This window comes from Eschscholzia californica, unplaced genomic scaffold (assembly GCF_041429995.1).
Source record: "Eschscholzia californica isolate CP2 unplaced genomic scaffold, dmEscCali1.0.p SCAF_6, whole genome shotgun sequence".
NCBI classification, from domain to species: domain Eukaryota; kingdom Viridiplantae; phylum Streptophyta; class Magnoliopsida; order Ranunculales; family Papaveraceae; genus Eschscholzia; species Eschscholzia californica.
In genome coordinates, this window is record NW_028238483.1 from 18056848 (window position 1) to 18072470 (window position 15623).

Here is a 15623-nt window from a genome sequence, read left to right on the forward strand (position 1 = left end):
TTTGAAACCTAAGTTTTAAGTATTTTATAGTTAACTTGTGTTCTCAGTCTAAAGAATTTCATTATTCTTTAGTCATGTTCAACCAGACCATAAACCTCTTAGACTTCGACGAGCTGTTTTCCTTTCAAATTTTGTTGACTTTTAATCGAAGATGTTGATCGAATAGGTAAAAATAACATTTACAGACGAGCTATGACCAATTCTAACATATATATATAAAGAAATCAAGAGATCCGTAATATGAAAAACTAAAATAAAATAAATTTACGTAACAAATTAAATAAGTGTTTTTGTATGTTTCCCACTGAAAGAGTAGTGGTTTGGTCTGGAATTTTAACAAGAAAAAACTTGATTTGACCTAATCAATTACGATAATTCGCATTTTTTCCAAGAAGAGTGCTTTAGATTCAACAATGAAGTGAAAGGCTTACATCGAAACTCCATTTCCGTTTATTTAAGATACAACCAAGAGCCCTTCAAGAAAAGAAAAGTAGATTTGCTTTGGTATTGTATTGGTTTCTAAAATATCAAGGATTTGGTGTTGAATTTTAACAAGAAAAACTTGATTAGACCTAAATACCTAATCAATGTACGAGATTAATCTAAATTAAATTACTCAGCATGTTTAAATCCATTTTTATGAAATCAATATTCTATACTATATTGTAAGGACTCAATAATTAAAGTCACCAACAACTGTTTGGCAGTTGGTTGTGCATCTGCTTCCAAAACTCTGAAGTCACACGGTAGAGACGAAATCCATCATTCATTGACTTGTGTCAAAGGTCATTAACTCTTGGAATAAATATCAGAAAATTAAAAGTATTCCAAGTCAAACAGCATTTGAGGTTAGAGGATGAGAGACTAAACTCGTTCTATATGATATGATTATAGAATGATTTCTAAAAGTAAATAAATTTTACAATCAAACTAAAATATCAAAAACTCGGTGAAAAATGGAAGAAATTTACGTATATTTTTATTATTTTTGTAGAAAGAAAAAGTCACCGTAACGCGTAGTTCGTTGGGTCAAATCCAACGTAATCACGTCCCTAATGTCAATTAAACATTATATTAATCTACCTTTTTCTGAATTCATGCATTATATAAGATCTCCAAATTTACATGCTTAGTACAAGCAATATGGATCTAACCTATTTTCTCTTCTTACTATTTCTTCCCGTCTCCTTCTATTTTGTCAAGTTGCTCTACCAAGGTGGTGGTAGAAAGCTCAACTACCCTCCGGGAAAGACAGGGTGGCCCATAATAGGCCAAGGTCATGAACTCTTTCGAGCGGGTAGAAAAGGTTTTCCCGAAAATTTCTTCCTTAACAAAATGCAAGAGTATTCGTCACCGATCTTTACTACTTCATTATTTGGTGAAGTTGTTACCGTCTTTTGTGGTGCTTCTAGTAATAAATTCTTGTTTGCGAATGAAAACAAACTAGTAAAACTTTCATGGCCTCCGACTGTCACAGAAATCCTCCCATCTACTAAAAAAGAAACGAAAATACTTCGTAAACTACTTACTATGGAAGAATTACAAAGTTACATTGGTATTATGGACTCAATGGCAAGGAAACATTTTGAGAATTTTTGGGATAATAAGGAGGAAGTTATTGTACACCCTTTAGTTAAAAAGTTCACATTCTCAATGGCTTGTCAATTATTCTTGAGCATAAATGATCAAGTATATATTGATGACATCATCAATCGATTTTCTGATGTCACAAAAGGATTTTTTACCTTGCAGATAAATTTACCAGGTACGCCATTCCACCGTGCCATTAAAGCGGCGGAATTTATTAGAAAAGAACTCATACTAATAATAAAAGATAGGAAGAAACATTTAGTTTCGGCAGATCATATCAAGAAGGATGTTTCGAAGCAAGATATCCTGTCGCGTTTAATATTAAGTCATGGCGATAGTAACAACAGTGATGAGGACAAGAGTGAAATGAACATGGCTGATATGATTCTTGGTTTGCTTATAGCTGGTCACGACACAACTAGTGTCGTTGTAACGGCTATTGTGAAGTATCTTGCAGAGTTTCCAGAAGTATACGAAATAATTAGACATGGTAAGTATTTAATTAGTTTTTGGTCATCCAACTAAAATCAAATTTGGAACTATAAACATAGAGACTTTAAATATTATGGGACAAATCTCACTGAAACTTCTCTAAAATTATAAGATGGGTGGCCTAATGAGAGGACCTTGGTTGGTAGCCTAGGGGATTTGGCCATTGACTTATTCCTAAATCAAATCATTCTTTAAAGTTTGTAATCGACGGCTTACATTCCAATTGTATTTACAATGACTTCGTAGATACGTAGTGAATGTTGATCAATCGATATTACTCAACACTTACCGAAAAGTGGGTAATAAAATGCTTCATAATTTTATAGTGATGTAAAAGTTGTATATGGATGAATAATTTGTGATTTTGAAATCAGAGCAAATGGAGATTTGGAGGTCAAAAGAAAATGGGGAAATGCTACATTGGAAAGACATTCAAAAGATGAAGTTTTCGTGGAACGTGGCTTGTGAAGCAATGAGACTCGCACCTCCTGCCCAAGTTTCTTTCAAGCAAGCTCTCACCGATTTTACGCATGTTGGATATTTCATTCCTAAGGGTCGAAAGGTACGCTTTTGATACAATTTTTCATGCTGGATTTTACGCTGAGGCCAACCACGGGCCAAAAGGTGGTGTAGCCGGCCGCAATTGGTTAAGTCGTTTCTTTCTCCTCGTCGCCTGACAAATTAAGGCGGGTCACATCACCTTCCACTATGTGGTTGGTCCCAAATTTCAGGTCATTTAGCATTTTTGCGGTTTTAATACCTTATCTTGACGACAATCACCCGGGGTGTATTTGTGACGTCCTAAGTCTTAGCAATTAACGATACTGTCTCCGCTTTTGGCACTCCAAACTCAAGCTCATATGTATGAGGTTTGTTCTTAGCGAAGGCTCCACAAACCCATCCAAATACGCACGATTCGCCTGACCATCAGAGTATGCTGCAACACCATGAACCCCACAGGATTCTTGTGTAAGCCTGTCAACAGATATCTGAATATTCGACACCCGATCCGTGTCCGTATTCGAATTTTAAGAAAATATCTGAAATTTCAGATATCGCATTCGAATATTCCTTATCGGATATCAGATACGGATATACTTATATAAGATCCGATAAGCTACCGTTTACTGGTCTACACATATATACAATTTTGTCCTCACTTCAAGAAATCCAAACAAAATACTAATAATAGTTTTTATTGGTTTTATTGCAGTTATGTTGGAGCATAATATCAACACACAAGAATCCTGAGTACTTCCCAAATCCTGAGAAGTTTGATCCATGGAGGTTCAAAAGAAATGAACCAGCTCCTTACACATTTGTTCCTTTTGGAGGAGGACCAAGAATGTGCCCCGGTAAAGAGTACTCTCGATTGGAAATACTTGTTTTTATGCACCATTTAGTTACCAAGTATAAATGGGACAAATTAATTCCTAACGATGAAAAGTTATACTTCAACCCGTTTCCGTTACCATTAAAAGGACTCCCCATTCGACTTCACCCTCAGACTAACAAGTCCAGTTATTAAGCTCGCATGAATTGATTCTATAGATCACCGATTCAAAACCAATTGACAATCAATACTGAAATTTTAAGTACAAAATTTGTCTACGTGAGATTATTTTCACAATATCTAAAATTTCATTTGTATCATGTATTAATTTGATTTGTACTATAGAAAAGGATGAAGTAATAATACCAACAATATATGTGTTTATCCCTGTTCCTTTTTTTTCTTGTAATAAGTTTGTTTTGTGTTGTAGTATGTTTTTTGTTTCTTTTGGAAGTTTATTTGTTGTCAGGGAGATTAGTTTTTTTTTGTTGCAATTGAGGGAGATCAGTTGGTTTTGTGGAATTTAGCTGGTATAACCACCACACTTTTGTCTCTACTCCCTAAGAGAGAATTGATGGACAAACACTTTCGTTCGACAAATTATATAGACGAAATAATAATAATAATAATATAAGGTATAATTATATGACTGAGGCGAGTATTGGATAGCAATGGTGTTAAGCCGGGTTGTATATACAAATCGTCTCCCAAGATAAACCAGTCTCACCTTCTTGAAGCGCAGCACTTCGTTCTTCAAGAAACTTCGAAATAAAATATGTAGAAACTCTCTTGATCACTTGGACTTCTAATGCAAACTCTAAATGAAAAGTAATTGATTTTTCTATATTTCTAAAATGAAATCTGAACTATATTTATAGAGATGACTAGGGTACACAATGTGCCTCCGGCACGATTAAACTTATACGTAAATACAACTGTAAAGAAACATTAACTTATTACACAAAGAGTGCCTATAGTTTAATCTAATTAGTTGCCTTTACACATCAACTCATTAGACTTTGTCTGGCGTATTAATAACTCTAAATTCCAACAAGTTCCATTCGTATAGTTTTTAGTTCTACCAAAAATTCAACAATCCAAGTATGGAAAATCAAATTGTCTAACTTTAGCATGGAAAGGGTATCAGCTGTTTTTCCTAGTGAATTTAATCTCCTAGTGCCACTACATATATTGGTGAAGTAGGGATTAAATCACATTAGCAAAGACATGGTCCTTCAAATGTTGGATAAGACTTGTTAGCACCAATCATATTATTATTTTGAATATGATGTTGTAAGTAATAAGTCCTTCGATTCCTTGTCTAACACCCACAATAATTAAATCATTTATTATTGAAACAAAAGTTCAAAGAACTATAAGTAATAAATTTCAATGATCATAGCATTGACAAATTTGAACCATGAAAGAGTTAGAAATTTACAATCCAAGTGCCAGTTGCAAAAAAAAAGATGACCACATTAGATATCCAACAGACTTGCAATCTCACGTGGTGAACACTTTCGTGAATTATTTCATTGCGCAACAAAGCAACAACAATCATGTAAAAGATGTCCTTCAGAGGAAATGTGAGAAATGAAAAAGGATAACATTTTACAAAGGAAAAAGAGTCATCAACCTACTATATTTTTATTAGCATGAAACCTGCGACATTAATTGAGAGAACCAACAGTATCAGAGGCTATGAGCCTATGACGAAGGTGCCGTGGGATCTGGCAGATCTTATGTTGTCGGAAGCGGAGAAATCTAAAAAACCTCTTCCAATCACCCTTGAGCTTTTCATTTTTTTTTTACCTTTCGAATGTTGTACAAGTGAAAGTGAGCTACCACTATTACAGTATGACTAACTAAATTAAAATAAATAACTAAATACCGACATATTGAAAAAGTAAGAACTTCTGATAAATGTGAAAGAAAAGTCTTGAAGCCTAAAACTGGCGAGTCAATGTTACCGCAGTCGTGCAAGTCGAAAAGAACTAAAAATAATGATATGTCAAAGTTCAACAAAAAAAGTGAAACTACAAATAAAAGAATTTTCTACAATTGAGTTTTCACATATTTTCAAAAATTTAAATTTAAAAAAGTTGTTACAGTAAACTCAACAAAAATGTTCCCGGAGCCGAGGCAGTGAAGCATATTTGCTCGAGGGAAACTTTCAAGAGCCAGAACTACCTTTCACAATATAGTAGAGAAAAAGAAATTTCACAAACGAGTTTTTTACATTAATAATTTCAATAACATAAAACAAAAGCCCCTAGGTTTGGGTTGTGACGTTTGTTAGTAAGGAAGGGGTTGGGTCACGGTCAGGATACTTCTGGAAACAAATGCACAATAGACATTTTTTTTTTGTTGAGAAAACAAGGAAAGAAAACGAAACTACAACAGCGCCTCCTCCAGAGAAGTAATCGACGACCATGTGGATCTTTCCATCTTCACTCTACCCCATTTTGCGAGCTTGTCTGCCTCTTTGTTGTTGTCTCTCGAGATGTATCTGAATGCTATGAAGTCAAATTTATTTCGGAGCTTACCAATTTCATGTAGATGCCTCTCAGACTGCCAATGGATCGTGGCTTTTTTGCTATTAATGTTGTTGATTAGGCTTTGGTTGTCACTTTCTATGAGGATCCTTTTAACTTGAAGGTGTTCCGTCCATTGTAATGCTTTGAGAATAGCTAGACATTCGCATTCCTCTGAATTCTGTCCTTGAATGTGATCCGCTAGTGCCATCACTAAATTGGAGTGTTCATCGGTCAAGACGCACCCATAACCTGCAGGTTCCTGTGCCGTCGTGAACGATGCATCTACTTTGACTGTCATATAATTTCCCTCCGGCGCTGTTTCAAGGTGTTCTGTGGCCTTGCACTTAGTGTTTGGTTGATTCTTTATTGTTGCTATTGTGTTCTTTATCACTGCTATAACTTGCAATGGGGATTGGTCCTTTCCTGCAAAAAATTTTTCACATCTCGCCTTCCAGATAAAATAGATAATTTTTGCAAATAATATTACTTGTTCTTCTTCTAAGTCTTTCCATTGAATAATCCATTCACCTAAGCTGTCAATCTTATCTGAGTGTACGTGAAAATGAAACCATATTTGTCTAGCATATGCACACTTAAGTAGAATGTGAGATATCGTTTCTATTTCATCACAATAGGTACAATTAGTGATGTTGCCTATATATTTCCCAATTCTATCTCTTACCGGTAAACTGTTTGTGCAGCATTTCCATAAGAATAGTTTAATTCTGGGGATAGTTTTGAGTTCCCAAATGAAATTCCATTTGATCAATTCCATTTCTTGGTTGGTTTGGTTGTTTTGTTGTATAAAGTGGTACATCGATCGTATAGAGAAATTACCTGCTTTTGTCAGTGTCCATCTCATCGTATCCTCGTTCGTTTCCTGTAAGTTAATACTGAGAATAGCATTACATATATTAGGGTCAAATAGTTGCATAATAATGTTTTTGTTCCACTTGTTGTTAACCATCAGTTGAGATACCATCTCCAACTTGCTATTGTGATTATTCGAGATGGGCGGAGGATAGTTTGGAATCCAGAAGTCATTCCAAATATTCACCTTAGTACCTTTATGGACCTCCCAGAAAATTAACTTTGACACCTGATCATACTGTTTAATCATAGATTTCCACAGCAAGGAATGGGTTTGATTGGCTGCTTTTGGTTGAGGCTGTTTAGGAAAGTATTTACACTTTAGAAGCCTAGCCCAAGGAGTCTCTGGATTTTTCAGTGTTCGCCACACTAATTTACTGAGGAAAGCTTGGTTATCAATTGTAGGGAGTCTGAAGCCCAGACCACCTTCTTTCCTGGGTTTGCAAATTTGGGACCATTTGATTGTATGAATGGACTTTGCTTTTCCCCACCAAAAAGACCTTTGCAAGGTCTCAATGCGATTGCTTATACCCTTTGGAATGGCAAAGCATTGCATTTGGTATCGGGGAACGGCCGCCGCTATGGTGGAAACCACAATCGAGCGGCCAGCTTGGGATAGAAGATTGGTATGCCACTTAGAAAGTTTATTCTGGATTTGAGAAATCAGGGAGGAGAAGATTTGTTTTTTATTGGCTCCGATGAATAGATGGGTGCCTAAATACTTGTCCAAATTAGTGGATTGATGCACTTTGAGAGTGCGAATGATCAAGCGTTTGAACTTGGGGTGGGTGTTTTTAGAGAAAAAGATGGTAGACTTGGAGTAATTGATGACTTGACCCGAATTCTTTCCAAAGATATCGAGGATGTTCATTAAGTTGTTGATGTTGTCGAGAGAATTTCTGCCAAAAATAATATAATCATCCGCAAACAACAAATGTCTAATGGAAAGATTGGAGTTGGGAATAGGGAAGCCAATGAATTCAGGGAGATTACTAGAATTCTCAAGTAGTCTGCTCAACCCTTCCATCGCCAGAGTAAAAAGGAAGGGGGATAGGGGATCCCCTTGTCTAATGCCTCGAGAGACATTGAAAGAAGGGCCCGGTCTCCCATTAATAAGGACTGCCATCGAGGAGGTGGCAATGCAAGAGTGAATCATATTAATCCATTTCTCCGCAAATCCCAGCCTTGTTATGATAAGTTCGAGATAGGACCATTCTACCCGATCAAAGGCTTTTGACATGTCCAGTTTGAGCCAAAGTAGCTTTTGAATCCTCGCGTCTTTTTAAAAGAGTGCGCTAGCTCCTGGCTGATGATGATATTATCCGTAATTTGTCTTCCCGGAACATAAGTCGCTTGAAAAGGGGAGATCAGGGTAGGCAGAGTGCTTTTGAGCCGGTTGGCTAGGACTTTTGCAATAATTTTGTAAGTGGTGTTAAGCAAGCTGATCGGTCTGTAATCTGAGGTGTACTGCGGAGTCTTAGTTTTGGGGATAAGACAAATGTGGGTGTGATTGGCCATCTCTGGGAGGAAATTATACTGCAAGAAATTCTTGACTACAATTTCTATATCCCTATTGACTGTATCCCAATTGGCTTGATAGAAGTAAGGGGGATAACCGTCGGGTCCTGGAGCCGCATCTGGTTTAAGAGAGAACACTGCATTTTTGATTTCCTCTTTGTTTGGCGTCGCTGTTATCATCATATTTTGAGCTTCAGTGGTTTGGATAGAGAAAATGTTCAGGATGTTGTTCTCCACAGCATGCCCATTAGTGGTAGATATATTCTTAAGATTAGTTTGAAAGATTCTCGCTATTTCGCTATGCTCATTGGTCCAAGAGTTGTCTTCCTTTTTAATAGTCATGATTTGATTTTTCCTACCTCTATGAATCGCTTTTGAATGAAAATACTTAGTATTTCTATCTCCTAGTTGAACGTTGGCGATTCTCGATTTTTCGCGCCACAGACTTTCTTGTTGATTATAAGCTTCTTCCAGTTCTTTAGAGAGTCTATGGAAAGAGTCTTGGTCTCTGATCCTCTGAAGTTGATTAGTCAGACTCTTGATCTTGTTATCAATATGCCCAAAAACGTCTTTGTTCCACCTCGAAAGATGCCCCGCCAACTGGTTAAGCGACAGCTGAATATGAGGGGGATTAAAATTCAATTTCTCATGAATGAAATTGCTATACTCTGGATGAGACATCCAGGTACGAATAAACTTAAACGGTTTGGGACCTAGTCTAGGCTTGGGATTAGTTGTCAGCAGAATGGGGTTGTGGTCAGATCCTACCCCTGGGAGATGGATGAGATTAGTTCCGGGGAATTCTATTAACCATTGGTCATTTGTGAGCTCCCGATCCAGTCGCTCTTGGATCAGGTTTCCCGAGAATTGCCTATTCGACCAAGTGTAAGGGTAACCATTGAAACCCACATCCCGGACCCCTAAATTATTTATCATGCTATTTATACTTCGAACATGGGCCGGGAAGTTTCGACTACCTCCCATTTTCTCATCTGGGTGAAGAATAGTGTTCAAATCCCCTATTATGACCCATGGTAAGTTATTATTTGGCGCTAAACGAACCAAAGTCTGCCATGGGTCCATGCGATTATGTTTGTAGGGGTTCCCGTAGAAACAAGATAAAGTAAAGCTAGAGTTATCGGGCATGAAAGAGGCTCGGGCCTGAATTATATTTCTATCAGCGTGCACTATTTCCATATCTATATTCTTAGTCCAGAAAAGGCCTAGCCCCCCCGCCTTATTATTGGGCTCCACTGTGTAATGTGTGTAGTCCATACCCAAATTCAGAAGTTTGTTAATATTAGTGTTCATGCATTTAGTTTCAGAGAGAAATATAACCTCCGGCTTATGTTCTCTAATCAGGGTCCACAGATGTTTTCGGTTAAGATAATTGCCGCAACCTCTAACGTTCCAGGCTAGGGTGGTCCATCCAGTCTTAGGCTTATCCATCTAAGGACGGTATAAATGGAGTGCCTATAACTCACAACAAGACCCCCCAATCACCGGTCGCGTCTGTGAGCACCACGACAACCCCACTGACTAAGGGCCCTCCTATATGCTTTGGGTCTCAAAAACTAAGGGCACTCCTATATACTCAGGGTCTCTAAATCTAAGGGCACACCTATATACTCAGGGTCTCTAAATCTAAGGGCACCCCTGAACACAAAATAAGAGAAGAAAACCAAAGCAAGCTACAAAGCAGAGAAATGACACTAAACAAGCATTAACTAGCTATTCAAGCCAACAAAAAGACAGAAAAAACAAGAAAGACACTAAACATACCACTGGGCTCAGATGGTACTCTGGCAAGAAAACCAAAAGGAAGACCTTGTCTCAATGTCTATACCATTGAGCTAGGTAAGGTCTCCGATTACCCTCCAATCCTTACTGTGAAAGGAGCTAATTTTTCTTGCAAGTGTACCAACCGAAACACAAAAGCCAGCACTAGAAACAAAAGACCCCAACAGCTAGACCCACCAACCAAACACGACACAGCCAAACTAAAAGAACTAAAGACTCGAACCCACTACAGCAGACTCGAAATACAGACTAAAGAAGTAGACTACTCGGGTAGATGGTAGTCCTCTGCCTCCTCCCTGTTGGTCATGATGTCCAGGCTCCTGTTTAAGAACAATGATTCTTCCAACATTCTTTGATCTTCCACCGAATCTTCTGATGGGTCAGATGAGATAGAATGGTGACTCGAGCTAGCTCGAGTACGCTTACCAGTAGGTGAGAAGAGCTGATGTGGTGGTATAGGATGGTGGACTGGGGAAGGTGGAGGTGCCACTGGCTCAGGGGCAGTAGGAGTGTAGTCTGGGGACAATACAATGGCGGTATCCATGGGGTCTTGGTTGGATTCTTCCTCATCAGAAGATTCAGGATTGATAGAGGGACATCGAGTGAGAGGATGTTCTACTATCCTACATTGTTGACATATTGCTCCCGGGAACTTCTGGTAACTTAACTTAATCTCCATCTCTCTGTCCACAAAGATGGGATTGAAAACAGCAAGAAGTGGAGTCCTCACATCATAGAGGAAGTGCACCCGAATGATTTGGTTATTGACAAACCCTAAATTCCTTGGCTTTATCTGGATTATTTTTCCCATCCGTTCAAAGATGATTTCCAAGTCCACCCTGTTTTGGATAGCAAGAGGGAGGCGATAAAGAGTGCACCACATAGGTTCATAAAACAAGTCATGAACATCCTCTGTAAGGGGAAAGTCAACTTGTTTTAACACCACCATCATCCCCCTCATAATCCAGGGTCGTCCAAAATTCAATGCATTGAGAATAAACAGACTCTTAGGTTTGATTAAGAAAGTGTTAATGGGTCCATCTACCTCGAAATAGTCACAGTCCCTAAAGAACCTGGATTGCGGGTAGAGGAGCCTCTTGAGTTGGTTTAACGAAGCCGCATAAGGACAACACCACCTTGCTACGAATCCCTGATTGATTGGCTGTAGCTCCTGGTTTGTCGAGGGTTTTGTGTAACGAAGAGATAGTCTTCCTCTGTTGGCTGTCGCATAGTGAGTGGCCATCGAATCAAAAGAGAAGGTTAAGAGATAAAGATGGAGGGTTGAGAGCAAGGAGACGAAGGTGTTCAGAAGGGAAGGGTGAGCTTTAAGGACAGAGAACAGAAGAGTGGTGGTTAACTGGAAGATGGCCGGATGTTTATAAAGAATGGAGGAGCTTGGCATCCAAAATACCATGATTGTCGTGCATGCAAGGGGATTGGTGGAGGGCCTGCTACCCGAGCTGTCTACTCAGCCTAAAATGACCTTTGACATCCCTTACGCCCGAGAAAACCTAATTACTTCTCGACTACTACCTAAATCCATCTAGATAAAACAAAAACGAGAGATAGAAGGGGAATAGTAATGATGAGCAGTGAGTTTAAAGGTTACTTATCTCAAGGTTTGGCCTGCATGCATGTATTTAATGACGTCGGCTCTCGTTCTTTGGGTGGATTAGCGTCTGCTTATTCCTTCTTCCAACCAATCTGGTTGTTCTTCTTGGGAATGCACACTGTTCTGTTGGCGTGTGAGATCCCGATTTAATGATGGATGATCTTGGTGTTAATTACTCCGATGGGAATAGGAAAGGGTTTCTTAATTGTTCTTTGAATAATAATGGTGAAAGCTTGACTAGTGATGAAGGAAGAGTAATGGTGCTTGAAGGAGGTTGCGGCTAGGGTTTACGAAAAGGAGAGAGGAAAAACCTAAGGAAGGTGACGTCAGCCCAGACGTTCTCTCTCCTCAAAAAACCTAAATGCACAATAGACATGGTACGCAGCTAGAAAGATATAAAACATTTCCAACTTAAGAAAAAAAAAATATTTACATGCAGCAACATTACACAAAACTGAACTGCAACGGAAGCTTGTTCGAGTAACTCCAATAAGACGGCTTCAGTAGGTATGTCATAAGGCTATTGCTGCAAAATGTCAAATAACCTATCAAGTATCAAGAGATGGAAAGATTAACCCATATGGTAGTGCTAAGAGTGAAAAGGGTCAGAATAAATTATTGACAACAATAATAAAATTCAAAACAGGATTCCCTGAAATATTGATTCAAGCATAGACCGGTTTTCATTGTGATATTTGTTACTGCTTTCAGCCCTTTTGCAAAAAAATTATCCTTGATTATCATCACAAATCTTGCTCAACACTTGTGACCTATAAAACATATTCCATTGTGCTCCTTGTTACTGCTTTCAACCCTTTTGAAAAGAATTACTATTCTATATTATCATGACAAATCTTGCTCACCACTTCTGATCTATAAAGCATTTCAGAAGAACTTAAACTGAAAGCGAGACATATTTTATCTGAAAAAGAAATTCAAATTTGAAACAAGGAACAAAGTAAAACCACAAATAAGAGAATTTTATGCGATAGAGTTTTCACATATTTTGAAAGATTTGAACCAAGACAAACTATTAATAGTAAGCTCACCAAAAATTTGCAGATAGCCCAGACGGAGAAATATATTTGCTCCTGTCAAACTTGCAATAGCCATAACCATGAAATTGAATCTCTTCTAACTATTCTCTTAGTATAATATAAAATTCAATTAAAATAGGGCATTTTGTATAGAATAATTTACAAGAAATAAGTAACCGGAAATAAGTAAACGGACACTGCATGGTAAATATATCTTATCCACTGTTAAATATCATTACTCCCCGAACACATCTAAATTGAAGCGCATAGAAGACGGGAAAAAATAGTATGGTATAATACAGATAATGGGGACTATAAATGTTACCTTCGCTCGTCTAGAAGACACACATAAGAATGAAGCCCTTTGACATGTCCAGCGCATCTCTATTATCATTTCCAGGCAATTCCAGCCTGAACTAATAATCATTAATCAAAAACAAAGTATGACTCCAGTTCAGATTTCTAAATCGTGAACAACTCACACCCAAAAGAAGGAAAATTCGAAATTGATCTAAATTACACTTTCTAAGGCAAGACAAACCAATTCAGTTTCACATTGACATTTAATCAAACACTTTCTAAGCAAGAGAAAAAACAGGATGAAACTTTCTAAGCAAAGATTAATTTAAAGTACTTAAACTATTTAACAATAAAATTGGAGGGAAACTCCGTAAGTCATAAACATTGAAAGGTAGACAATTAAAGAAAAGAAAAAATGAATGTACCTTCGATATGACAACCTAACTGGTGAGACTAAAAGTAAGCCGAATGATGATATACCTGCAGCCAATAAAAGAAGGTTAATCGCAAGTTGAAAATAAAGTTCTGAAAATTTAAAACCTTTAATGGAGGGGGAGAGAAACTAACAGAAGATGATAAGAATGAGGGTGAGAATAAACCTTTGGAAAACAAAAAAAGTTAGTTACATTTCAAATCCACATACAACCAAACAATAATTAACACCTTGAACAACAAAACTAAATTGATTATGGAACCCCGAGTGCTCAATCCATATGACCCTCACAGACATTTCAATGAACACTTTATTTTCTACAATTGATTTTGGGAAAACAGAAGTTAATAGAAGTAAGAAAAGGAAAAATAGATAGTTACACAGATGTACCTGGAAGAAGAAGTAGAAAAGAAAGAGACATATTTACCTGTGAGAAATTAAACAAAATTAGGCTGAAACTAACAAAACAAAATGCCCCTCACAGACATTTCAATGAACACCTTATTTGCAGAAATTGAAACTACAAAATGGAAACTATAAAATTGGAAACTAAACAAAGTGCAAAAGTGAATGTTTGAAAATCAATCGATGGATAAAATGACTAACCTCAGAGATATTTCATCAAACGCCTCAAACACAGTAGCTTCACTATTGGTAAAAGGGAGAAAGAAAGAGATACTAAGATAGTAGATTGATTTTGAGAGAAATAGATATTTGGTGTTACCAAGAGAGATGATAGAGAGAGGGAGAAATAAAAACTGAACTAAAGAGTAGGGAAACTGAAATTTGAGAGAGATGGTTTTTAGAGAGAGAGATAGGAAGAAGACGTCGGTGAAGAGATGTGTCCTCCTATCCGCTGAAGTGAGAAGATATGTCCGGCGAAGTGAGCGTGGAGAAGGGAGACAAAAGAGTAATTTTGGCTAGAGGCACCCCGAGTGCTCAATCTAACGGTATAGACCAGTGCTGATGTGGGACGGACGGCTGGATTTATCCAGGGATTTGTCCTAGTCAGCACCCATCCACCTATTTTGTTATATAGATATAGATTATGACTATATGGAGAGACATAATCCTAGAGATGTGTCTCTCCTATGTCTCTCCTAATTTTAATTCAACCAAAACAATGGTTCATTATTGCCAACAATCCCCCACATGAATTAAAATTAATTGCCTATGAAGACTATGCAAATGGACAATGCATACAGACTAAGAGAGTTCATATGGAAGTCGTTGCATCAGGAAAGGTGGTTTTTGGCTTTGAAACTTGGTGTATGACGGTGGCTTACTAATTGATTACTGAACATGATGTCTTGAACTATTCAATTTTTGCATTAAGTCGATACAATAGCCAACACACAACTTCTACACTCATACAGGTGATGTCCTATGAAGAGTACCCTGACGTACTCCACTTGTCTACACAAAACTATAGGCATCATTAAAAGCATCGTTTATCATATCACCTGACAGGCAACACTGTTATACTTAGGATAAATCTAGATCTTACGATCTACTCATTTACTTTAGGCTTTAAGCCCATTCCCCTTGATAACTTCTACATTTGCTCTTTCAATAACCCCTTTGTAAACGGATCTGCTAGGTTATCCTTTGATTTAATATAATCAATTGTAATAATTCCACTTGAGAACAAATGTTTAACGTTTTTGTGTCTTCGACGTATGTATCGAGATTTTCAGTTATACATTTTATTATGTGCCTTGCCAAATTGAAATATCCTCTAGAAAATTACAAAGCCATTCGACTTCTTCTCCAGCTTTGTCTAAAGCAATAAACTCTGACTCCATGGTTGATCGTGCTATGAAAGTTTGTTTCAAGGACTTCGAAACTGATGCATCACCCATAGTAAAAACATATCTGCTTGTGGATTTAGAATCGTCTGTATCTGAGATCCAATTTGCGTCAGTATACCCTTTAAGAACTGTAGGGTATTTAATAAAGGAAAAATGAGCGTTAGGTCTAAATTTTGGGGGTTCAACGCGCGTTCAATCCAAACTCGGACATAAATGTGTTTCCAGTCCAAATTGTCAGGACAACTCACACTTTTCTAGTTTTTGTTTTATTTATCCCTCTTTTACCCCTG

The 15623-nt window shown here is 37.5% G+C and overlaps 1 protein-coding gene across 1 annotated transcript; it reads left to right on the forward strand.

Moving 5' to 3' along the window:
• The first annotated feature begins 1143 nt into the window (after nt 1-1143).
• LOC147532132 (beta-amyrin 28-monooxygenase-like) lies at nt 1144-3610 on the forward strand. The gene is made up of 3 exons (XM_086649908.1): nt 1144-2080; nt 2457-2644; nt 3296-3610. Exons 1-3 carry the CDS (start codon nt 1144-1146, stop codon nt 3608-3610), a joined length of 1440 nt encoding a protein of 479 aa, XP_086506034.1.
• The last annotated feature ends 12013 nt before the right edge of the window (nt 3611-15623 follow it).

Coding starts and splice junctions, on each gene's coding strand:
- LOC147532132 (XM_086649908.1), top strand. CDS start 1,144: ATGGATCTAACCTATTTTCTCTTCTTACTATTTCTTCCCGTCTCCTTC. Junction 2,081..2,456: donor ATACGAAATAATTAGACATG/GTAAGTATTTAA, acceptor TTTTGAAATCAG/AGCAAATGGAGATTTGGAGG. Junction 2,645..3,295: donor TCATTCCTAAGGGTCGAAAG/GTACGCTTTTGA, acceptor GTTTTATTGCAG/TTATGTTGGAGCATAATATC.